This window comes from Cheilinus undulatus, linkage group 8, assembly GCF_018320785.1.
Source record: "Cheilinus undulatus linkage group 8, ASM1832078v1, whole genome shotgun sequence".
Lineage (NCBI taxonomy): Eukaryota > Metazoa > Chordata > Actinopteri > Labriformes > Labridae > Cheilinus > Cheilinus undulatus.
In genome coordinates, this window is record NC_054872.1 from 17,849,855 (window position 1) to 17,869,727 (window position 19,873).

Sequence of the window (19,873 nt, forward strand, 5' to 3'; positions counted from 1 at the left end):
ACAGACTCCTTAAGTATAATATGTTGAGGCGATCTTAATTACTGTTAATGTATTGCATCGACTGTATGATTTAGAATTTTTTAATTTTTCAAATTTAAATTTTTTAACCTTTTTTTAGTAAAGACATAATAATCCACATTTTTATATCAGACTGAGTGTTGAGGCCTTGAGCGATATTGACGTAAGAATTGCCACTGGTATGGACAAACAGAAACCATTTGCTCTGAAACTCTCAGCACACCTCATAAATAAATGCATAACCCATATTTTCAACCTAAGCATAATTTCTGGCAGCATTCTGTTAGTTTGGAAGACTGCCTGCGTTATCCCCCATCACAAAGGTGGATGCAGGCTAAACCTGAATAATTATTGCCCAATCTCAAAGCTACCATTCTTGCAAAAATACTTGAGTCCATTGTCAACAAGCAACTTAAAGCATTTCTGTATATTCACTCCATATTACCTCTGTTTTCAGTCTTGATTTTGGCCAAAGAAATAGCCCTAATTCTTCCTCCACTGTTGCCTTAAATGATATCTTTAGAACACTTAATAATAAACAATCACACAGTGCAGCACGTTTTTTCTTTTATCAAAGGCCTTTGACACATTGGACCACTCTCTAGCTCTAAAATGACTTCTCAAGGTAGGCTTGGATAGCAACAGCTGTAAGTGGTTTGAAAGAACCTTTCTGATGGACTGCAGTGTGTGAAGATGGGCAATGCCAAGTCATCCTTTCTCTACCTCTCGAAGGGTGTTCCTCAAGGATCAGTTCTTGGACCAGTGCGAATCCAGCGAATCTCTGGATTTGCTGTCGTTAAATTCAGTGTTGGTTTCAGTGAGTAAGCGATTTCTCAGGCAAAAGTTTAAAGTTTCTTCCAGCGTCTAAGTTAGAACTTTTAGCTTAGATTACCTCCATAACGATCGCTCTACTCTTTGACCCCAGGGTCTCCACCTCTGATGTTTGATCTGCCGTCACTTCCGACTGTGGTGTTCCGACTACGTATCCCAGAAGCCCCAAAATTACTCACAGGGAGCGTGAGAACGCCCCCTCGTGCCAGCCGCCAAAAAAACACTTTGACATATATATATACGTCAATGGCACTCAATATGTTAATACCCATGAGACAACTCCGAGATCTAACTGACCTCACTGATCTTAGCTGCCATTGCTTTTAATTTTTCTGTTGTTTTTAGTGTCTCAATTTTTTTTAACTGTGGATACTGTGAACAGTTTTATAAATAATGAGTTTCTTTGTTTCATACTGTGTCCCCTTAACTACTATCCCTTGTGATTATGTTTTTATCCATTTTATTGTTGTCTGTACCTTAGCACCATTGTAAATGAGGGTTATCCCTCGATGTGTTTTCAGAAAATTTTAATAGATAAGACGATGATGATGGTGATGATGATTAAAGCAAAATCAGTCTATTAATTAGCTGTTAAACAGTGCTGGATCAGTAAATGGTCCATATTAATAACAAGCTTGTGTCTAAGCTTAATGTGAAAAGGGATCTTCCGTCGTTTCTCCTGGGCAACAGCTTGGCTCCTGTCAAGGACTTTTACATTTGCCCAGTATTATTATACTGATTATAGTCTACCACTGCGGCAATCTAATGCAATTTTCCTATTAATTAAGTGCTGTTTGAGCTGTAATATGGATAGCAAGACAATAACCAGGGGAGAGATGACATAGATTGGATCATAAGATATTCCTTCAGGCATTAACATTTGTAGCAGTGTCCTCCCTGCAGTGCAAGGCCCAGTCTATTTATTCTCTGGACACAATCTTTTTAAAGTTAATTAATGACATCATTAGGAGGCATACTTAGAGACAAAACAAGTTTTGCATCCATGAGTATCTCTGTCCAGGCAGGAAGTCCTTGTTGCAGTCCCATTATCTGTTAAAAAAGGAAATTGTGCATTTTCAGCTGAGCTTACACTGTTGCTCATTAGTCCTCATTGTAGGCTCTGAGCCTCAGTGAGATGGAGCTCTGACAGCCCCCCTCACCCCCCACCAAACTGTATGAGTGTTTCCTTGTATGTGCATGTGTCTCCATTTCCTGTTGTGTGAGATTACATTTTTGGAAGGATTTATGTATTTTGTGTTCTTCTGTTTGTATGAAAACAGCTGAGTGTGGTGGCGGTTTTAAAGGGGTTTCTACAGGGCGTATTCTCTCCCCGGGGTATCCCTTCCCCTACGATAACAACCTGAGATGCACCTGGACCATTGAGGTGAACTCTGGCAACATTGTCAGGTAAGTTTCTGACAACAGTCTTATTTGAATCATGAATGTCTATTTATATTCTGTATAATGAGTGGCAAGGATTCTTAGTCTTCTATTACTTGTTAGAAAGCAGTATGATTAAGAGTTTTAAACCAGGGTTTGAAATTATTTATCAAAACTTGAAAATTTTCTCCTGCATAATTATGAATGAAAAATGGTGTTGAGAGAATAAAGCATGTGGAAATTTCTTTAATAAATAGTCTTTTAAAGAAAGTTAAAATGATAATTATATATTTATACCAATAAATGTAACGTTAGATTTCGCTTATTAAGCTTAGGGACATCAAACTGACTGACATTATCATGAGACTGCAGTTTATACTGAAGGAAATTGCCTTGAACTGAATGGATGGGGTCTGATTTAAATACATCTTAAATTAAGTGAGGTCATGCTAAGTTGACCTGACTTTCAAAAGCTTAACGATAGAAAAAAAAAAACCCTCTCCAAAATGTTTTATGAGACATTATAAAGCACAGTTAAGATTTTAAACATGATTTTTTTCCCATCTAAAGCTGTGTGTCTTCAGGAGAAACAGCCTGCAGCAGCTCCTTTTAAAATGATTGGGAGAGGGACTTTGTAGACACTGTGACAGCACCCAGGGGAATTTTCTTGGGACATGGAGGCTTTTTTTGTGGTTGAGAGCTTCCACTACTGCTGTGAAATAAAACCCGTTTGAGCTTAGAGGTCAAAGTAAACATGGCATGATTTCAGCAAGTCTGCCTCATATTCTTTGTCAGAAGAGCAGCTTTAGGCCATCTCTTGAACAGATTGCAGATAAGTCTGTGCTTTCGTCTTTCTTACTTTGGAAAAAATTGATTAATGATACCAAATCTCAGCCGATGTGCCCAAAAGCATGAGCGCCCTGTCATTGGATTGATCTTTCCTTTGAACACAATTTAATCTTAAAAAGTTCAGCACCCTCTGTTAGCACTGCTGGGAGCATTAGTTCCTGATATATTTATGATGCAAGGGAATTCAATCATCATAAATATGTGATAATATTATTGAATAAACCAGATAATCTGAGCTCTGGCATTTCTCTTTGAGTATTTGTTTAAGGATATGTTCATTTTGAATGCAAATAATTAAACTGACACGGCTGAAGTAAAGCCAAAGTAACACCCTTGTGTTCACCTTTCCCAGTCTTCAGTTTCTCGCATTTGACACAGAAGCTTCCCATGACATCTTGAAAGTATGGGATGGCCCTCCTGAGAATGAGATGTCTCTGAGGGAGGTAAGCGGCTCTCTGCTGCCCGAGGGGATCCACTCTACTCTCAACATTGTTACCATTCAGTTTGAGACGGACTTTTACATCACCAAGTCTGGCTTTGCCATTGATTTCTCCAGTAAGTGTTTTCCTTTACTGTACTCTTTCAAGTATTGAGTTCTTTAGATCTACAAATTTATTTATTTTCTCTGTGAAAGAGTAAACAAAATGTAGGTAAGAAATTCATCTTGAACCTCTATTAGAGTATAGGTTTGCTTGTGTACTTATCTGAGGTATGAATGATTCATATTAAAATCTCCACATATAAATAGCTGTCACCACAGAGTCGTGAGCATGTAATTGGCCCAACAATAAGCTAAAACAATTTTATTTCAAACCATTATAACCCAGAATAATATCAAACTAGAAGGCAATATTCTTTATCAGAACATTTTCTACTGCTGTGGGACACAGTATTCTGTGTATTCTATGTGTGTTTGACTGCACAGTGAAAATACAAGGTATTTCACAGATGGCTTCCAACAATTACTTATGCAACGTTTGCTACTTTAATATTTATGTGATCTGTGTACACTTTCTGCTGATGAGTAGTTTCAAAACCAAACACCTGGATTAAGCAGTTCCATAACACCTCATGCATGCGATGTATGATAAATCTGTAAATTGTATCACTTTCTTTCAGTAAATTGGCAAAATAACATAATGTTGAAATCAGTTATTTGATTTTACTGCACTTTCTAAAGCTGTAATTCATTTATGGAAGGTATAGTAATATATGCACTTTGCCTAAGGCTAGTGGTTGTCAAAATCCTGGTTGTGTGAAGTGAACTTTGCAGACATTCTTTAATGAGTAGCTGAATCTTGTGCAGAGCACTTGGGTTTTCAGATTTAGGTTTTCAGCATTACAATATGTGTCAGGGTTGAAGCTGTCTATGGAACAATTTGATAAAAGATACATTAAGATGAAAGTTTATTAATCCTTGAGGAAATTCTTGTGACAAGTTACACTATAATTATAGCACAAAGTATGGGTAACACAAAAGAGAAAAAATACCTGTGAAATATAAAGCATGCAGTGTTTAAAAAATGCAAAGTAAATCAGGGTTGAATGCAAAGAAACAGGGCCTCAAACAAAAAGCAGAAAATCAGTGGAGTAAAAAAATAAAGATAAGTTGAAAAGCTATGAAATGACATTGTAGTAGCACTGCCATTTGTACTAAGGGGTAGTTAAAGCTTCAATTGCAACAGACATGAGTTTGAAATAGCTTTTGATATAACAAAATATTGTACTTAACAATACTGAAAAGTATCATTGCACATAGTGAAAGTGAGATTTTACACATGGTAGTGTAATAAGTGTAATACATCACAAATAGGGTGTGTCTCTTGGTAATAAAAGTAAAATTATGCACAGTATTACTCGTAATATTTTACATTTTTCAAAATGAAAGTCATGCTATAAAAATGCTACTTATGTGTCCTACACTTTATAGATCTTAAGTCTTGAGTGACTATTGCACGCCTAAATTTGGAGTTATTTTTTGTGCTGTCTGTGTCATCCTTGGAGTATTGAAATGTACTCTATGAAACATTGAATTTTTAAATGGCATGTTTAAAACATTTACATGGTGCATTTTCAAAGGTAATTGTACAAACGCAGCATAATTAAAACACTGCAATATACCTAACAGTGTAATCTTTCAATAAATTCTGTCAAGACTGGAGTATTTGAAGAATCCATCAGATTTAGCAGATCACTGGACTGGCCCCAGGCTGCTCCACAGCTGTGCTTTAGGAAACCTGATTAGGAAAAGATGGCAGGATTTTGACTGATATCAGTCTGTAATCTGCTCCCTGCTCTAACTCTATTGGAGCTGCAGTCCCAGCCTGACAGCTGTCTACCGTATGATATGAAACTCTGTGTGTGCATCTCTGTGTGTGTTGTCCTCTGTGCTCATTGATTCTTTGAGCTCTGCATGCACATGTTTATGTGGGTCTGTGAATCACACATGTGTTTGCCCTTCAGGTTCACTGGCGACAGCTTGCAGAGATCCAGGTATTCCCATGAACGGCAGTCGCAATGGGGAGGGTCGGGAGCCCGGCGACTCAGTGACCTTCTCTTGTGATCCGGGATATGAATTGCAGGGGGAGAGCAGAATCACCTGCATCCAAGTGGAAAATAGATACTACTGGCAGCCCAGCCCTGCAAGCTGCATCGGTGAGAGTGTGGGAGATAGTATGAGTGAGGGAGCGTAGGGGAATGCATAGAGGGGACAGAGCACGGTTTCTGGAATGACTGAGAGGAGGAGGAGGAAAGTATTGGGGCTCAGAGTAAAGGAAAGATGGTGAGAGGGTGAGGGAGAGAGGGAGTTTTTCTATTAAATGGCTAGAGCAGAGAGCATTATTCTCTCTTGCTGATCTCTTTAAATATTGGTAGCATAAACAAAATTTAGAAATGTTTGAATCATTGCCAACTCTTGTGTGAACCCATCCAATTCTTCTTCTGTAGCCAGTCAAACAATAAGTGAGACATTCTCCTGACACTACCTTATCAGAGCCTTACTGGTTATTACTTAATGACTACACTAAGTAGGTCCAAAGCACTCATATATTCTTATTAACTTGATCTATGTTATGCTTTTGTAAAACACACAGTGACAAAGTAATTATCCCAGATGACTCAGATAAACAGGCAAACATACATACAGTACATACAGTACTGTGCAGAACTTTTGGGCATGGTTGTGCCAAAAATTAAGGCAGAAATAAAGCGGAGATGCAGCAAGTAAGCCCCCTGAGGGCACCATTAGGTGGGGAAGAAGGATTGACACAACCCCAGTTGTGCTTTGGATGCCTGTACATATTTCCAGGGGCATGAGAAAATAATCTGTTAAGAAAATAATAAAGTCCACACCTTTAGGGTGGAGTAAGGGGTGGGTGTGGCGGGTAAGCATGGCTTGGGCCCAAGGGTGTTATCTGGGCAGGTAGTAGGGTTGTCCACAAGCCCCTAGTTGTGCTGTGGATGTCTTAAGGGCCAAAATCCGCTGGCAGTCTGCAGGCATATTACCAGGGGTGAAAAAGCCAGGACAGAAGAGATGCTGTCGAGCTTGACCTTGGCTGCCGAGGATCTTTAGCGACCATGTCGCGCCTGGATTTTCAGTTTGATTGCATGTTAACAAGTCAGGGCTTTCAGACTGCCTGCATGTGCGCCGTGTCTCGCGTGCCTGATATGCGCAGCTCAGGTGTGGAGAGGTTAGAGATTCAAAGTCTCACGTATTTTTTACGAACACAGCATGCAGCTATGGACCATCTTAGACAGGAAAATGATAAATGGGGAGCCATATTTACAATGTTGTAGCACATATTCACATAGAATATGTTTACAATGTGTTTCTTGATAACCTTGAGGAAAGCCACAAGAGTAAATGTGCATGTTTGATAAAGTTGTTCTCTAAAGATCTACTATTAGTGAAGCTTTCTGTCTCCACACTGGTAGAATATGTCTCAGGAAAGTCAATCTCAATAAGTGCTTTTCTGGTTTATGCTTTTCAGATTAAAAGCCTGGTCTAGCATTTCTGTAGAGAAACTCCTTTCACTTGTACAAAATGGTTTTGTTTCAAATAGTTCCTGACACACTTCCTCTATACACTGAATCAAGCAGCTTGTAAGGGGGTTTATTCAGTTAAAACTTGTGAAGAAGGACTGGGCTTTGAGAGCAGAGAGATTTGACTGACATGCAGCAAACTCGCGCCCAGGGTGAAACGGGCTTAAGGTACAATATTTGGTGTAATTTTTTGACACCACAAGCAGGTCTGCACAAGTTGAAAGTGAATAAAAATGTCAGCTGTCCCTTAACTCAGAAAGTGAAACCACTCCAAATAAAAACTGAGACTGAACAGCTAGCTTAGCAATTTGTATTTCAATATAGTAGGTTTCTATTCTGTGACTATTCTCTGGATTTACTACTTTATTATGTATTTTATTATTATTATTATTTTACTAAATTGTCTGAATATCTAGTTAGTTTTATGTTTTGTTTTTGTTTCATTTTTTTTCTCGTTTTCTGCATTTATCACATTTTATGACCTTATATGGACAACTGCACTCTGCACAGCTTCCTATTAAACACTGAATAAAATGTTTAACAGGCTACACCAGATTAATTGGACAATCTAGCAGCAAGATCCAATGTCCTGGCTGGACAAATGTCCAGATACTTACTCTTTTAATCATCAGGTAGAGGAATAATGGCACAGTCGCTCTCAATCCTTGGTTTTGGTCCTATTTCACAGCAGTTCCTGATAGCTGTTGCTGAAAGAGGTTCACAAAGGTCACGGAATTGCACTCAATTATATTTAATGACCCACAAATGCTCATTTTGTACCAGCCTCAACATGAACTCAGCACAGTCAAAGATGTTTGCCGCAGGTCAGGCCAGTTAAAAACCTTTTTTGTTATTGTGTGCATGTTTCTTACTGAATTCTGTATCATTTTTGTCTTTAAAGCTCCATGTGGCGGAAATGTGACTGGATCTTCAGGATTCATCCTCTCTCCCAACTACCCACACCCCTACCCACACAGTAAAGACTGTGACTGGCTCATTGCTGTCCACTCCGACTATGTTATATCATTGGCATTCATCAGGTAATTTCAGGTGATATAATGCCCATTTTAAATAGTGTTGTAGCCCAAAACATTCCAAAAACTGTCTTTTTCCATTGATCCTTCCTCAGTGGGAAGGATTCTGCTGTGGCAGCAATCAAAGTGGAGACAGTGCTGACAACAATGATGTACAACCATCTCAGTGCCTTTTTTTTTTTTTTTTTTTTTTTTTTTTAAAGAAATATGAAATGGTGTGAATTGGGCTGTGGGCGATTCCTGCAAGCTAAGGATAAATGTATGCATTCTTGAAAATTCTCTGTTCATAGGACTCAGTCCAAGACATTTGAACAGTCCTCTGACAGCAGTAGATGACATAGTGTTCTTCATGAATGGCCATTTCAGGATCCTTCCTTTGCTTTGTTTGCTTTTTAGAAGATGCATTCTTGGTGTAGGCTAAGTCTTTCCAACAATCCTTCATAGTTTTTGAAACCTATTAACAGTGGTGGATGCAAATTAAAGATCCTGGAAACAGGGCAAAAAACAGCGTTGTTCTTTAAGTACATGGTCCAGCAGCTTACAAGATAAAGACTCGTCTGAACCCACAATATGTTTGCAACCTGCCTGAAACAGAATGGATTCAGTTTTTAGTGGATGCCCATCAGCTTAGGTACTGCTGTGGAATTGCTTGCTTTCTGTGGTGGAACCAGCTATAACATCATAGTATTGAGCGAAGGTGGCCATGTGTGTGAAGCTCACAGCCTGAGTTTGAGTCCAGGTGTGTAAGGAGATAGAGGCCAGCTGCTGTCCCTCTTCAAATAGCTAGAAGTCAGGTATTTCTATCATTTTGCTGAAATGCAGTGAAACAAGATTTCTGGATGAATGCAGTGTATTGCAAGAAGAATTTCAATATGAGTGCAACCCAGTTCTTAGGTTGAATGATACACACACTGTAAGCTTTACATTATTAACTGCAATCTTAGCATGTGGCAGCAATAGTTGAGAAGGAAACTCACAGATTGGCCTGAGGGTACTTTTCATGGGCGGAGTAGCGTTTGAATGTAGAGTTTAATTTCTATCATTTATTCCATGAAGGGGTTGAAAAGAGCAGTGGTCTTTGTACATTCCCACCCACGTCTCCTCTCCTCGAGGTGAGGAGAGAAATTCACCATGCTTCCGTTCCAACTTTGTCCTTCCAAACAAACATGTAACGGAGTTAGCACAATGCAGCTTCCTCTCTCGGGAACGCCAAATGAAAGGATGGAGCTATTATTTGAAATTGGAGTTGCCTTGATCCAACTCAAATGGAATTATCTCCAAGCTATTTACATTTTTGTCATAAACTACACTCATTATTTTAAAAACAAAGTTGCTCTCTCGTTCTCCTCTCTCTCTCTCTCACTCTCTCTCCCTCTCTTTCTTTCTCACACACACACTGCGGCATATGATTTGATATACAGTGCTACAATATGAAACCGATCTTTCCACACTGCATTGCCATTGCCGTCTGGGAAGATTTTGTGCCAGCGCAGTGTCACAACAATTTAATCTCCTCTCACCTCTTGGGGGAGATATCTTTTTTTATCTCTTTGTCTGAAGATGCAAAACAAATCGCTTGGCATGACTCACTTCTAGCACTGCGGTGTACTCTCATTTTGAAACCCTAATGCATTCTAAATCTCACATACAATCTGTACAATCTGTGATTCTGACTTGGCAACATAATACTGTTTTATCTTTCATTTGTCTGCTTCTTTTACATGTCACAGCTTCAGCATTGAGCCCAACTATGATTTCTTGTATATCTACGATGGGCAAGACAGCACAGCTCACCTGATTGGCAGTTTTCAGGACAGTAAACTTCCAGAGAAGATTGAGAGCACTTCAAACTTCATGTACTTGGCATTTCGCAGCGATGGCTCTGTGAGCTATACCGGCTTTCATTTGGAATACAAAGGTACTCTTATTGAGCCTCTATATGCATGTTCACACAATATGCCTGTTTTGTAGCAGGGGATTTAGTTGGATATAAATGGATTGGGGGAATCTTTAAAGTGCTCTGCTCTAGCCTACACACCAACATTTTGTCTTGATGCCAGCTATATGAAAAGCCTTTGATTAGTCCTCATTCATTTCTACTTTGTTTTCAATGTCTTTTTAAAAGCACGATTCTGTGAAAATCAGTTCAGCCCTGCAGCCTGTATAACTGTTTGAATCTCTCTGACTTATTAGAGAAACGTCTCATTTTGGACAGTCACTGTTCTAAAACCTTTGTTTTTTTGACTGGCAGCTAAACTACGGGAGGCATGTTTTGATCCGGGGAATATGATGAATGGCACCAGAATGGGTACTGACTACAAACTGGGTTCTATGGTGACATTTCATTGCGAGGCCGGTTACGTGCTGCAGGGCTACTCCACTCTGACGTGTGTCATGGGCAACAGCAAGAGGCCAGAGTGGGACAGAGCCAAACCAAGCTGTCAAGGTGAGAGAAAATGCTTCTACGGTAATCATTTGGGTCACATAGAAAGTGAATTCTAGCTGCTTAGTCAATATTTGATACAATGTGATGCCAGAACGATGCTCTGTTATTTAAAAACAAACAAAAAAAACAACAGGTAAAAGTAATTGTATGCACTTACATGTGAGTTTGTGTGTCTATATAATATGTTTAAAGAATAGTCTGTTGTTTAAAAATAGTCTGTTGGTAGTGTAGGGTAAATTCTTAGTTATGACTTTTTTCCTTGTTGCTTCTTGTAAATCTGTTGTATGAAAACTATCCTACTGAAGGTTGAGATGTTCTTCTGGATTATCATCAGTACTTTGATTATTGAGGTTTGCTGCTTAAGTCTTAAAGTGTTTTTCAACTTAGTATGTTTCTAGTTTTTAATAAAATTTTGGTCCTAAATAAAAAGGATTCCTTTGAGTAAGTACTACATGTTAAACAGAAATTGTCAAGTCTCTCCATTGTGATCTGTCTACACACAAAAGGGCATTTCCACCAAAACAGCCATTACATCTAAAGCAGAGGTGTCAAACTCAAGGCCAGGGGGCCAAATCCAGCCTGTGGCACAGTTAAATTTGGTCCACGAGATTTATAATAATTAGCCCTCTGGTCTGCAGGTTTCCTCACTTTGTTTATTCAAAATATCCTTGTTCAGGCAAAAAAATGAAAAAAAGTAAAAATTATTAGATAAAAGTAGGGATGTGGAAAAGAAATTAATTTGTTTTCATTTAAAATTTTCAATTTTGCTTCACACAGTTATGACTTAAACTTATTTTGACTTTTTATCTCACATTTTCACCTTTTAGATTAACAGTTATTAATTTAAAGTCATGTCTTGACATTTTTAACCCATTTTTTTCAAACTTTATCTCATGTTTTCCCCTTTTAAACATCTAACTTTGAATTTTAGACTCACAATTTCAAATTTTATTTCATATTTGACCTTTTAAGTCCATTACATTATAATGTCATATATTTTGACCTTGTAACTCATGATTTTGAAATTTATCACATTATTTTGACCTTGTAAATGTATTATTTCAAATTATATCTTATGATTTTACCTTTTAACTTATAATTAAATGCATGATTTTAAATTTTTGACTTATTTTTGACCTTTAAACTCACATGTTTTAATTTAATCGTATCACTTGACCTGTAAAACTCACCATTCCAGCGTTTTTCCTCATATATTTTCTTTTTAAAAACATTTTGACTTTTATTTTCATGTTTTGACCTTTTGAACTAATAAGTTTGACTTTTTATCATAGATTTTGAGCCTTTATACTTGTGTTTTTGTCTTTTTTAAATCTCAAAATCATTAACATCAGTTCTAAATTTTTTTCCCATAATTCATCACTGGTGAAAATGAGGTTGACAGTTAAATGTTGACTCTGTTGGGCCCTCAGGTAAGACCTAAATTCAGAATCCGGCCCCTGCTGTGATTGAGTTTGACACCCCTGATCTAAAGCTACATAGCCACCATAAAACATATGCTAACAGCTTTGTGCTGTTCAGTTGTTTCAACCATTTTCAAAAGCAAACAAAAGATGAAGGATTTATTTTCAGGCTTTTTTGCATGTATTTAAAGAGCACAGTGGAGAGACTCAAAAACTGGGGAGAGCAAGAAAGGGGGAAGGACATGCAAGAAAAGAGCCAGGGCCACAGCTTCTCTACATAGGGCGCGTGGACAGGACCATCAGGTTACCAGTGCCCAAACTCTAGATAAATTTAGCATAATACATTTTCTATTGTTCTGAAAATACATTACATCCGTTTTGGAATTTACATGCTCCGATATGCCTCTCATGCTATCTATGAGGCAGAATGGATTTGCTACTGATTTGCTAATATTATGGTTATGATGGAATATGATGAACATGTTCATCATTACCCTACTAGCATGCTATCTAGCTAGGTTGTATGCCCGCCTTTGGTGTTTGATATCCTTCAGTGGTCTGAGTGTTTGCTTGTTGGTGAGACACTGTTTTGTTGCTTTTTTGTGCTGGCTCTGGCAAAGCAGACCGAAGGGGGAGACTCATGTTGCCCATTATGTTAATATGTACTGAATGCAGAGCTTTTCTTAAGGAAGAGTTCATGAAGGCATTCAACTCAGTGAGTGAGCATGCACTCTGGGGATTCTGGAACTCTGTGGCATCCCATACTCGCTCATCCTGCTGATGTCTGCCCTATATTCTGGTACAGAGAGTGCTGTGAAGTGTGGTGGCTCCACCTCTGACTTCTTCCTAGTTGATTCTGGGATTTGGCAGGGGAGTGTCTAAGCCCTTTCCAGTACCTTAGGGACTGGATAGGGGTGTGGGTAATAGGGGCAGCGAATTTTTCATTTGGCGATGTCTAGATCACTGATCTGGACTTTGCTGAGACTGCCTTGTGGAGACTGTAGATGCCCTTGTGGGGGCTCTTCACTTGCTGAGAAAGGAGACTAACGCATCTCCTGGGCCAAAACAAAGATCCAGGCATTTGGGGATGCCTTAGATACTGCCATCGAATCTTTGTCTGTGAATGGTGAGAGTTTGGAAATTGTAGAGCATTTCACCTATCTTGGCAGTGAAATCCAACCTTCTGGTTTTACTATACTCTTACTAAACTCTTTACTATACTATACTAGGCCTGGTAGTTGACTGATGACCAGAGGTGCTGGCTGCACTCCTTTGTGATAACTTCTCTTGTTCGGTATTGTTGGCAAGACTGTAAGTCTACTGCTGATATGCTCAGGGGAGTGGTGATGGGAAGGGTGAGCTACTTGATACAGAAACAGCAGCTGCGCTTTTACAGGCACCTTGCATGCTTTCCCAGGTCAGCTCACCTCATACTGGGTGCCCAGAGCAGTACAGGACCAAGGTTAATGTGGCGGGCCAAGTGCCAAACCGGCATGCCCCCATATCTGACTTGATGGAAGATGACTCAATGTTGTCGTTGGTAGCAGATATATTGGTTGGAGCTAATGCTTCTCTTTTGTGGCTGAGGCTCACACTGTAGATAATGTTTTTTGATCCAAATTCAAGTCTTATTAACTCCCTTCTCCCCTTAAAACATATACATGATAGCATACTCAATTTATCTCCAAGTATATTAACACAAAAAACATGTTTTTTTAAGTTTCTCTAGGTTTACTTCTGTCTAACTGTTCTCCAAGTTTTGCATTTCCTGATGAGGTGTGTTAAGCTGCTAATGACTTGAGCATGTTTCCTAGTGAAGGCATTCACAATAAAAATGTTCAGAAAAATAACAGCCGTGGACTTCTATTTTGAAGAGCCTGACGGAAGTAGTGTGTCTAGCATTGAGTTAGCTTAGCTTTGGCTGCCATACCAGAGAACACAGCTAGTTTACAGCAGCTTTTCTGACCTCATTTAACATTGCAGCCTGGATCTTTGACTCACTGTGGACTTAGAAAAGAAAGTCATAAGTTAAAATAGACTTTTAAACTGTTTTTTAAGCTGTTGTAAGAGGAAGAGCTGCAGCTCTGGGCTCTGAGACCAGCCAAAGCAGCACTTAGCTTGTGTTAAAGCCCCAGGCAGGCTGACAGTGGAAAAATCACGTGTTTTTGCCCGCTAACTGTGCCTAGTTACAGCGGCAAGAGTCCTCGACATTCGGTTAGTTACCCAGCTACCCGCAATGCTAGAGCTAAACGTGCTGTTGACTAGACTCAGCCTGCTGTGTGTCACAACTCACTCTCGCCAGCTGTGGGAGCGGATCTGCCTTGCACGTGCATCACAGCACAATGTAGGCATTTAAACCGGTGATGACGGTGTTGAAGAAATCCATTCTGTGGCAAAAATTTTACCGGTGACGGTATTAATACCAGCCCACCTCTAAAAAGAAAAACTGTCAGTCGGTAGTCAGGAGGCAAACTTTGATAAGCTGTAAAGAAATTAATGAAGACGAGTATAAAAGTCTCAGCATGTTATTATTGTTTAACTCTTTTAGGATTAGTTTATTTTTTAGATAACTGTTGTTGAATATTAAAGACCTAACATAATACACAGCTGACATGGACTGTGCAAAAGTCAGTTTTATTTTGGTTGAAATTGTAGAACTGCCCTTTATTGCGCAAACATAATAAACTGAATGTTTATTATTGTCAAGGTGGGTCTACAGAGTAGATATTTCTTAGAGCTTTTTAATATCACTGTGATCTGTGTTGAGGAGAGAAGGGAGAAAAGATGTGAACAGTGTCAAGGTAACTACAAAGTCCTCCTCCCTCTAGAAGCATTACACCATTTTTAATACTACTCAAACTATTTTATCTGCCAAGGTTGAATTAGAATTCAGCTCTCATTTTCAGCAGTGGGGAACGGGGGCACCCGCTCCCCACCAGGGAGCTATTCATTACTTTTACAGTTGGCACCTGTGTAACTTCACTGAACAGCCCTGGGGTTGTGTGCTTTGCTAAAAGGTCCATCAGCAACTCTCATTTAGTATTTTCTCTTGGAGACTAAATTTGAGCTGATAACTTTACAGTCTAAAGGCTAAATGTTATGGCTTCAGCTGCTACAGCATATGGTCAGCTACTGTCCCTCCAAATTATGTAGCAATTAACTGAATTTGACGGTATTTCCAAAGAAGCCGTGCAGTTCACTTTTTAAAGGTAAGTCATCGCCAGGAAGACTGAATCCTCATGTTGTTTAATGGCCAGCAGTAGTCACACATGAATAAACATGCTAACTATGGTGGTTTTAACAAACCCAAAGTCAATATTAACAGGATAACATGACTGGGCAGCTTATCTTAAATATAACTGTACAGTGATATATGGCAACAAGAAACAAGAGACTTCAAAGCTGATCCACCGAAGACATGTTTGATTTTATGATATCAACAGTAATCAGGCTCTTAAAATAACCTTGCTAATTTCTCTTTTCCATTTATTGTGTTTCATCTGATGTCGAGGATTTTACTCAACGCATTCAATTATTGAATTTATCCTTTTGTGCTGTGATGGTTTTATTAACTCCAATGTCTTTTAAATTGAAGTAAATTGAAAAAATTAATCAGTATCCTTTAAAGGTATGGAGTTAATTTTTGTATACATTGTATTATACAGCGTTCAGACATTTAAAAAGCCCAGATACAATAATAGATAATGCATAGAAAATGTCAAAAGGGAATAGATGGTACATATTTACTTCAGCCTCACTCTCGATAACACTATATACACAGATTACAGTGATGAGTCGCTTTTTTTTGTAAGGGCATTAAGGTTATTCCTTCCGAATCGTCTCACAGAACGTAAAATGAAAGGGTTTGCAGTGTGCCCACTTCTCCTTACCACTACACTCACCTGTCAGAAAGGAATCATTAAAGCATATCTTGAGATTTCTTTCCTCTCACTGCTGCTGCTTTCACCTGCAGGTGATTGACAGAACAGTATGCCCTCCTTTACACCAGCAGCAGCAGTCTCATATTCCTCACCCACCACGGCTCTACAGCTCCCATTCTGTCTGACAAATCAGCCTGAATTAGAGTCCCACTTTCCATCATCACATATGCTTGATTACATGTCTCTTGCTACTCCAAATACCAAATGCGGATAAATTGCTGATCCATCTTTCTATGCAAGTGCCTCTGCTTTCCTCTTCTCCTGTGCTTTCCTCCATGAAACAGCAGTGACATGTGCATTGTGTCAGCCGCAGGAGGTTCAGAGCAGCTGGTGACAGCTTCCCTCCGACAAATGATTGTGTGTTTGTTTACAGTTGAGGCTCCCTTACCTGATGGCTGGGTTTGTGAGGTCTGAGGCGACTGTGGTAAAAAGCCTCTTGGCAAATTAGGTACATTATTGACAGCTTAAGATAGGACTCTGAGAGGTAGAGGACAGACAACAGCTTATATTGATTAGCCAAGTTGCCTGCTGAATATCTGCTGACACAGTGATGATGGAGCAAATAAAGCGAGCATAAAGGGGAGAAGCTTTGTTTGGAGGATATATTGGTCAGTGGTTTTCCTACTTTTCTGTAGCTTCTTCAGTAAAAACTGCATGACTGCGTGTTATGTATAAATAGCTTTTTATTGTGTTCCACTAGAACAAGACTGAAAAAATTCCAGAAACCTCAAACTTGTAGAGGTACATCCACAGTCTGAAAGACTGTTTTGGTTGAAAGTTGAGCCTGATATTTTTTTTTCTTTCCCGAAACATGCTGCTGGGCGATACGGGCTGATTAAAGTCATAGGCATGTGAAACTTTTGCGATTGTGTATTTTGTTGATTGATGGTGTTTTCACACAGTTTGAAGGCAAAAACAGCTTTTCCCAGCTGTTTTTCCCCTCTCGCTCCTTTAGAATTTGGACCACGTATACACATCTCAGCCTTACCTTTCTGTTCATTTACAACTTACTTTCCTTCACAAAATGTCCCCAAAGTGTCTTTCAAGGTGTAATTTATTTTTTGTATGTTGGCCAAAATTATAAATGTCAGCAGCAGAAAGTTCAACGGTGACTTTTGATCTCATTTTGTGACATAAACTGCTTACCTGTGCACTTGTGCCAGTTGAAACAGATTCGCTAAATGTATTTTATTACCTCATTTCCCCAGGTATGGTAAGGTGGTTGTTTCACATTTTTTAACCATGCCTCTCTGTTGTTTTCTCTTGTGTCCCCACAGCTCCCTGTGGAGGTCATTTCACCGGTTCAGAGGGAACTGTGCTGTCCCCAAACTACCCACATAATTACACCCGAGGCCAGAGCTGCATCTATGACATCTTTGTCCCCGGAGACTTTGGTAAGAAATTCAAGCGTATTTTCACAGAGTTGCAGGAACTGTTCCTCATCGTGACTTAAATTGCAGCTTATAGCCCATGTGTGGAGTCTGGTTCTATAAATATTTTAGTTGCAGCAAGAAGCGAGAGTAGGAGGCTAAGGGAGATAATTGTTTGTGTTTTCTGTGAGGTTTATGTTAATAAGGAGGATAGAAGATTGTCTGAGATGAAATGCAGACTTACACTTAAAATGGTTGTAGGTGACTGAGTACGAGCAAACTAAATGATCCCACTTGCATAATTCATTTCCTTGTCATGTTTAATTGGTGTTTTTATGGATTCCAGTGTTAGTCTTGATTAGTATGTTTGGTGTTTACAGCTATTGACACATAGGTTAAATGCTTCTATGCTGCTGAATTAATATTCAGTCTGTGTATGCTTCATATTTGACAAGTGTATTGGCAGAAAATCAAGTCAGTGGTTACACTCTGGGTAGATAAAGGTCAGTGAAGGCCACTGTGATTCCTCTCTCCAGTGTGTGTCCAATGAAATCACACTTAGTCGATACAAAAACATGTTAGAATTCCATACCAACATACCATTTTGTGTCTGCTGCTGCTTTTCGTGTGGCTGGTTCCTGCTGTCTCATATGAATTAGATGTACCCTGAAGAATGGTAGTGTTTGGGCTGCAGCAAGAGGCGTGAAAGCACAACAGGATGAAGGAAAAACAAAAAAATTGATTGTGTTGACATGAAAAATGCTCCATGCCGTAGGTAGTAGAGAGGAAGGTCAAGCACGTATGACTGTTGGCAATATGTCCGACTACTCAGTTTATCCAAGCGCCTCTGTATATACATTATTCAGCAAAGATCTCTAGAAGACCTTGATGTGCTTCTGCTCAATATTCCATGTTAGTCATAAAGAGATAGTGGAACCGTAGGCTGAGGTTTTATTCTGTGAAGCCGTTTGCTTATGAAACACAGATTAATCCTCTGTGTGATGATCCAGCCGACAGTATACATCCTCTGTTATGATCTCCCACTGTCCAGGAACTCACAGGTCTTCTCTTTCACTCCCTTGTTTTTAATAAATATTGCATACAAATGCAGCCGTTGCTTAAACTGCCTACAAAAGCTTAATGGACCGTGGAAGCCGCCAAGAAACATTCCCACCTGGGCCTGTGAATTTATTCCAGGGAGTGCAGACACAGAAGCTAAAGTGTCCCACTGATGATGAGGACTGCTGTGGCGTGGCTTGAGGGAAATGTATTCTGACTAGTAACTAACAAAACACCTGGGATTCATAGCCTGGCAAAAGCAAATTGAAAATGTTGGGACTGCACTCTAGCTATGATTTTACAAAACATCCCAAATTATTAAAAGCATGTAGCTCTCATTTGACTTGTTATGAATGAATTTTTAATATAAAAGCTAAAGTCAGAAGTAATTATAGCCTGGTAGCCAGAGGATAGTAAAAGATGTGTCTTATACAGGTTTTTTGTGTGAGCACAGATGAAAAAACTCATGATAAAACTTATATCAACAGAGTATAGAATTTCTTGTAGAAGACCAGCCATAAACTTGTCATTAGGAATGCACAATATTATGCGCATGAAATTAGCTTAAAAAGTAAATATTGGTATCAGCTGATCTGAAAATTTCTGCCAATATTCAAACTAATATTTTGTCTACACAAATCTGCTTGAATCAGCTGTAAATACTGGCTGTAAGAACAAAAAAGTTAGAGGACGTTTAGGCTGGACCAACCAACCTACGCCAGCTGTAGTCTTTTTCTTTATTCATCATCATTGCTTGCACTTTAAAGTCTGACTTAAGGACTGAATTTTGTTAATTTGTCCATCCTCAAAGTTGAATTGTGTTTTTATGTATTGAGGTTTTAGGTCTAAACTTCATTCAAATTTCGGTATCTGCTAAAAATGATTTGTAAATATCTGCATATCAGATTTCAGCAAAAATCAAATATAGGGCATCCCTACTTGTTATAGATTGAAGTGTATGCAACCACAGTACAACCATGAAGCTGTTTTCCTTTTACTTTAACCTACTAAGCCACTTTATTTTATCAATGTGGCAAGCTAAATTACATTTATTTGTAAATTTGAGATACATTAAATCTGAATTTTTAGTATTTTTATCCCCCTAATGAAACAGTACAAATTCATTCTGTTTCCTCTAGAAGTCTGCTGTTTGAGACTAGCCCATAGGCAGCTTGATAGCAGAAATCACATTTCAGTGTCTGGTGTACAGGTAATTGAAATTTCTAAGTGCCTAGGGTGGAGTATCAAACGTGTGTGTTACTCTGTCCCTCATATGACCGATAGCGCTCTATAAGCCTTTGAGACACCGTGTCAACCCAGTTGAACTTGCAGGAAAAGGTCAGCTGAAAATATCATCTCATGACTCTGGCCCAAAGACCTGAGGCTTTTTTACACCTGGGTTGGGGGAGATGTTTCAGTATTATGTGGCTGCCTGTCCGTTGCTGTCAAGCTGTAGCTACAAGGACACTCCTTGGTGTGTTGT

At 39.0% G+C, this 19,873-nt stretch overlaps 1 protein-coding gene across 1 annotated transcript in view; it reads left to right on the forward strand.

Annotated features, from left to right (window-relative positions):
- Positions 1-19,873, forward strand: part of LOC121513684 (CUB and sushi domain-containing protein 3-like) — a 309,293-nt gene that overhangs the window by 144,191 nt on the left and 145,229 nt on the right. The window contains exons 25-31 of the mRNA XM_041793592.1: positions 2,130-2,256; positions 3,431-3,633; positions 5,542-5,733; positions 8,021-8,159; positions 9,884-10,071; positions 10,405-10,599; positions 17,239-17,355. Of these exons, the coding sequence (XP_041649526.1) occupies positions 2,130-2,256; positions 3,431-3,633; positions 5,542-5,733; positions 8,021-8,159; positions 9,884-10,071; positions 10,405-10,599; positions 17,239-17,355 (1,161 nt within the window). The remainder of the gene's footprint in view (positions 1-2,129; positions 2,257-3,430; positions 3,634-5,541; positions 5,734-8,020; positions 8,160-9,883; positions 10,072-10,404; positions 10,600-17,238; positions 17,356-19,873) is intronic.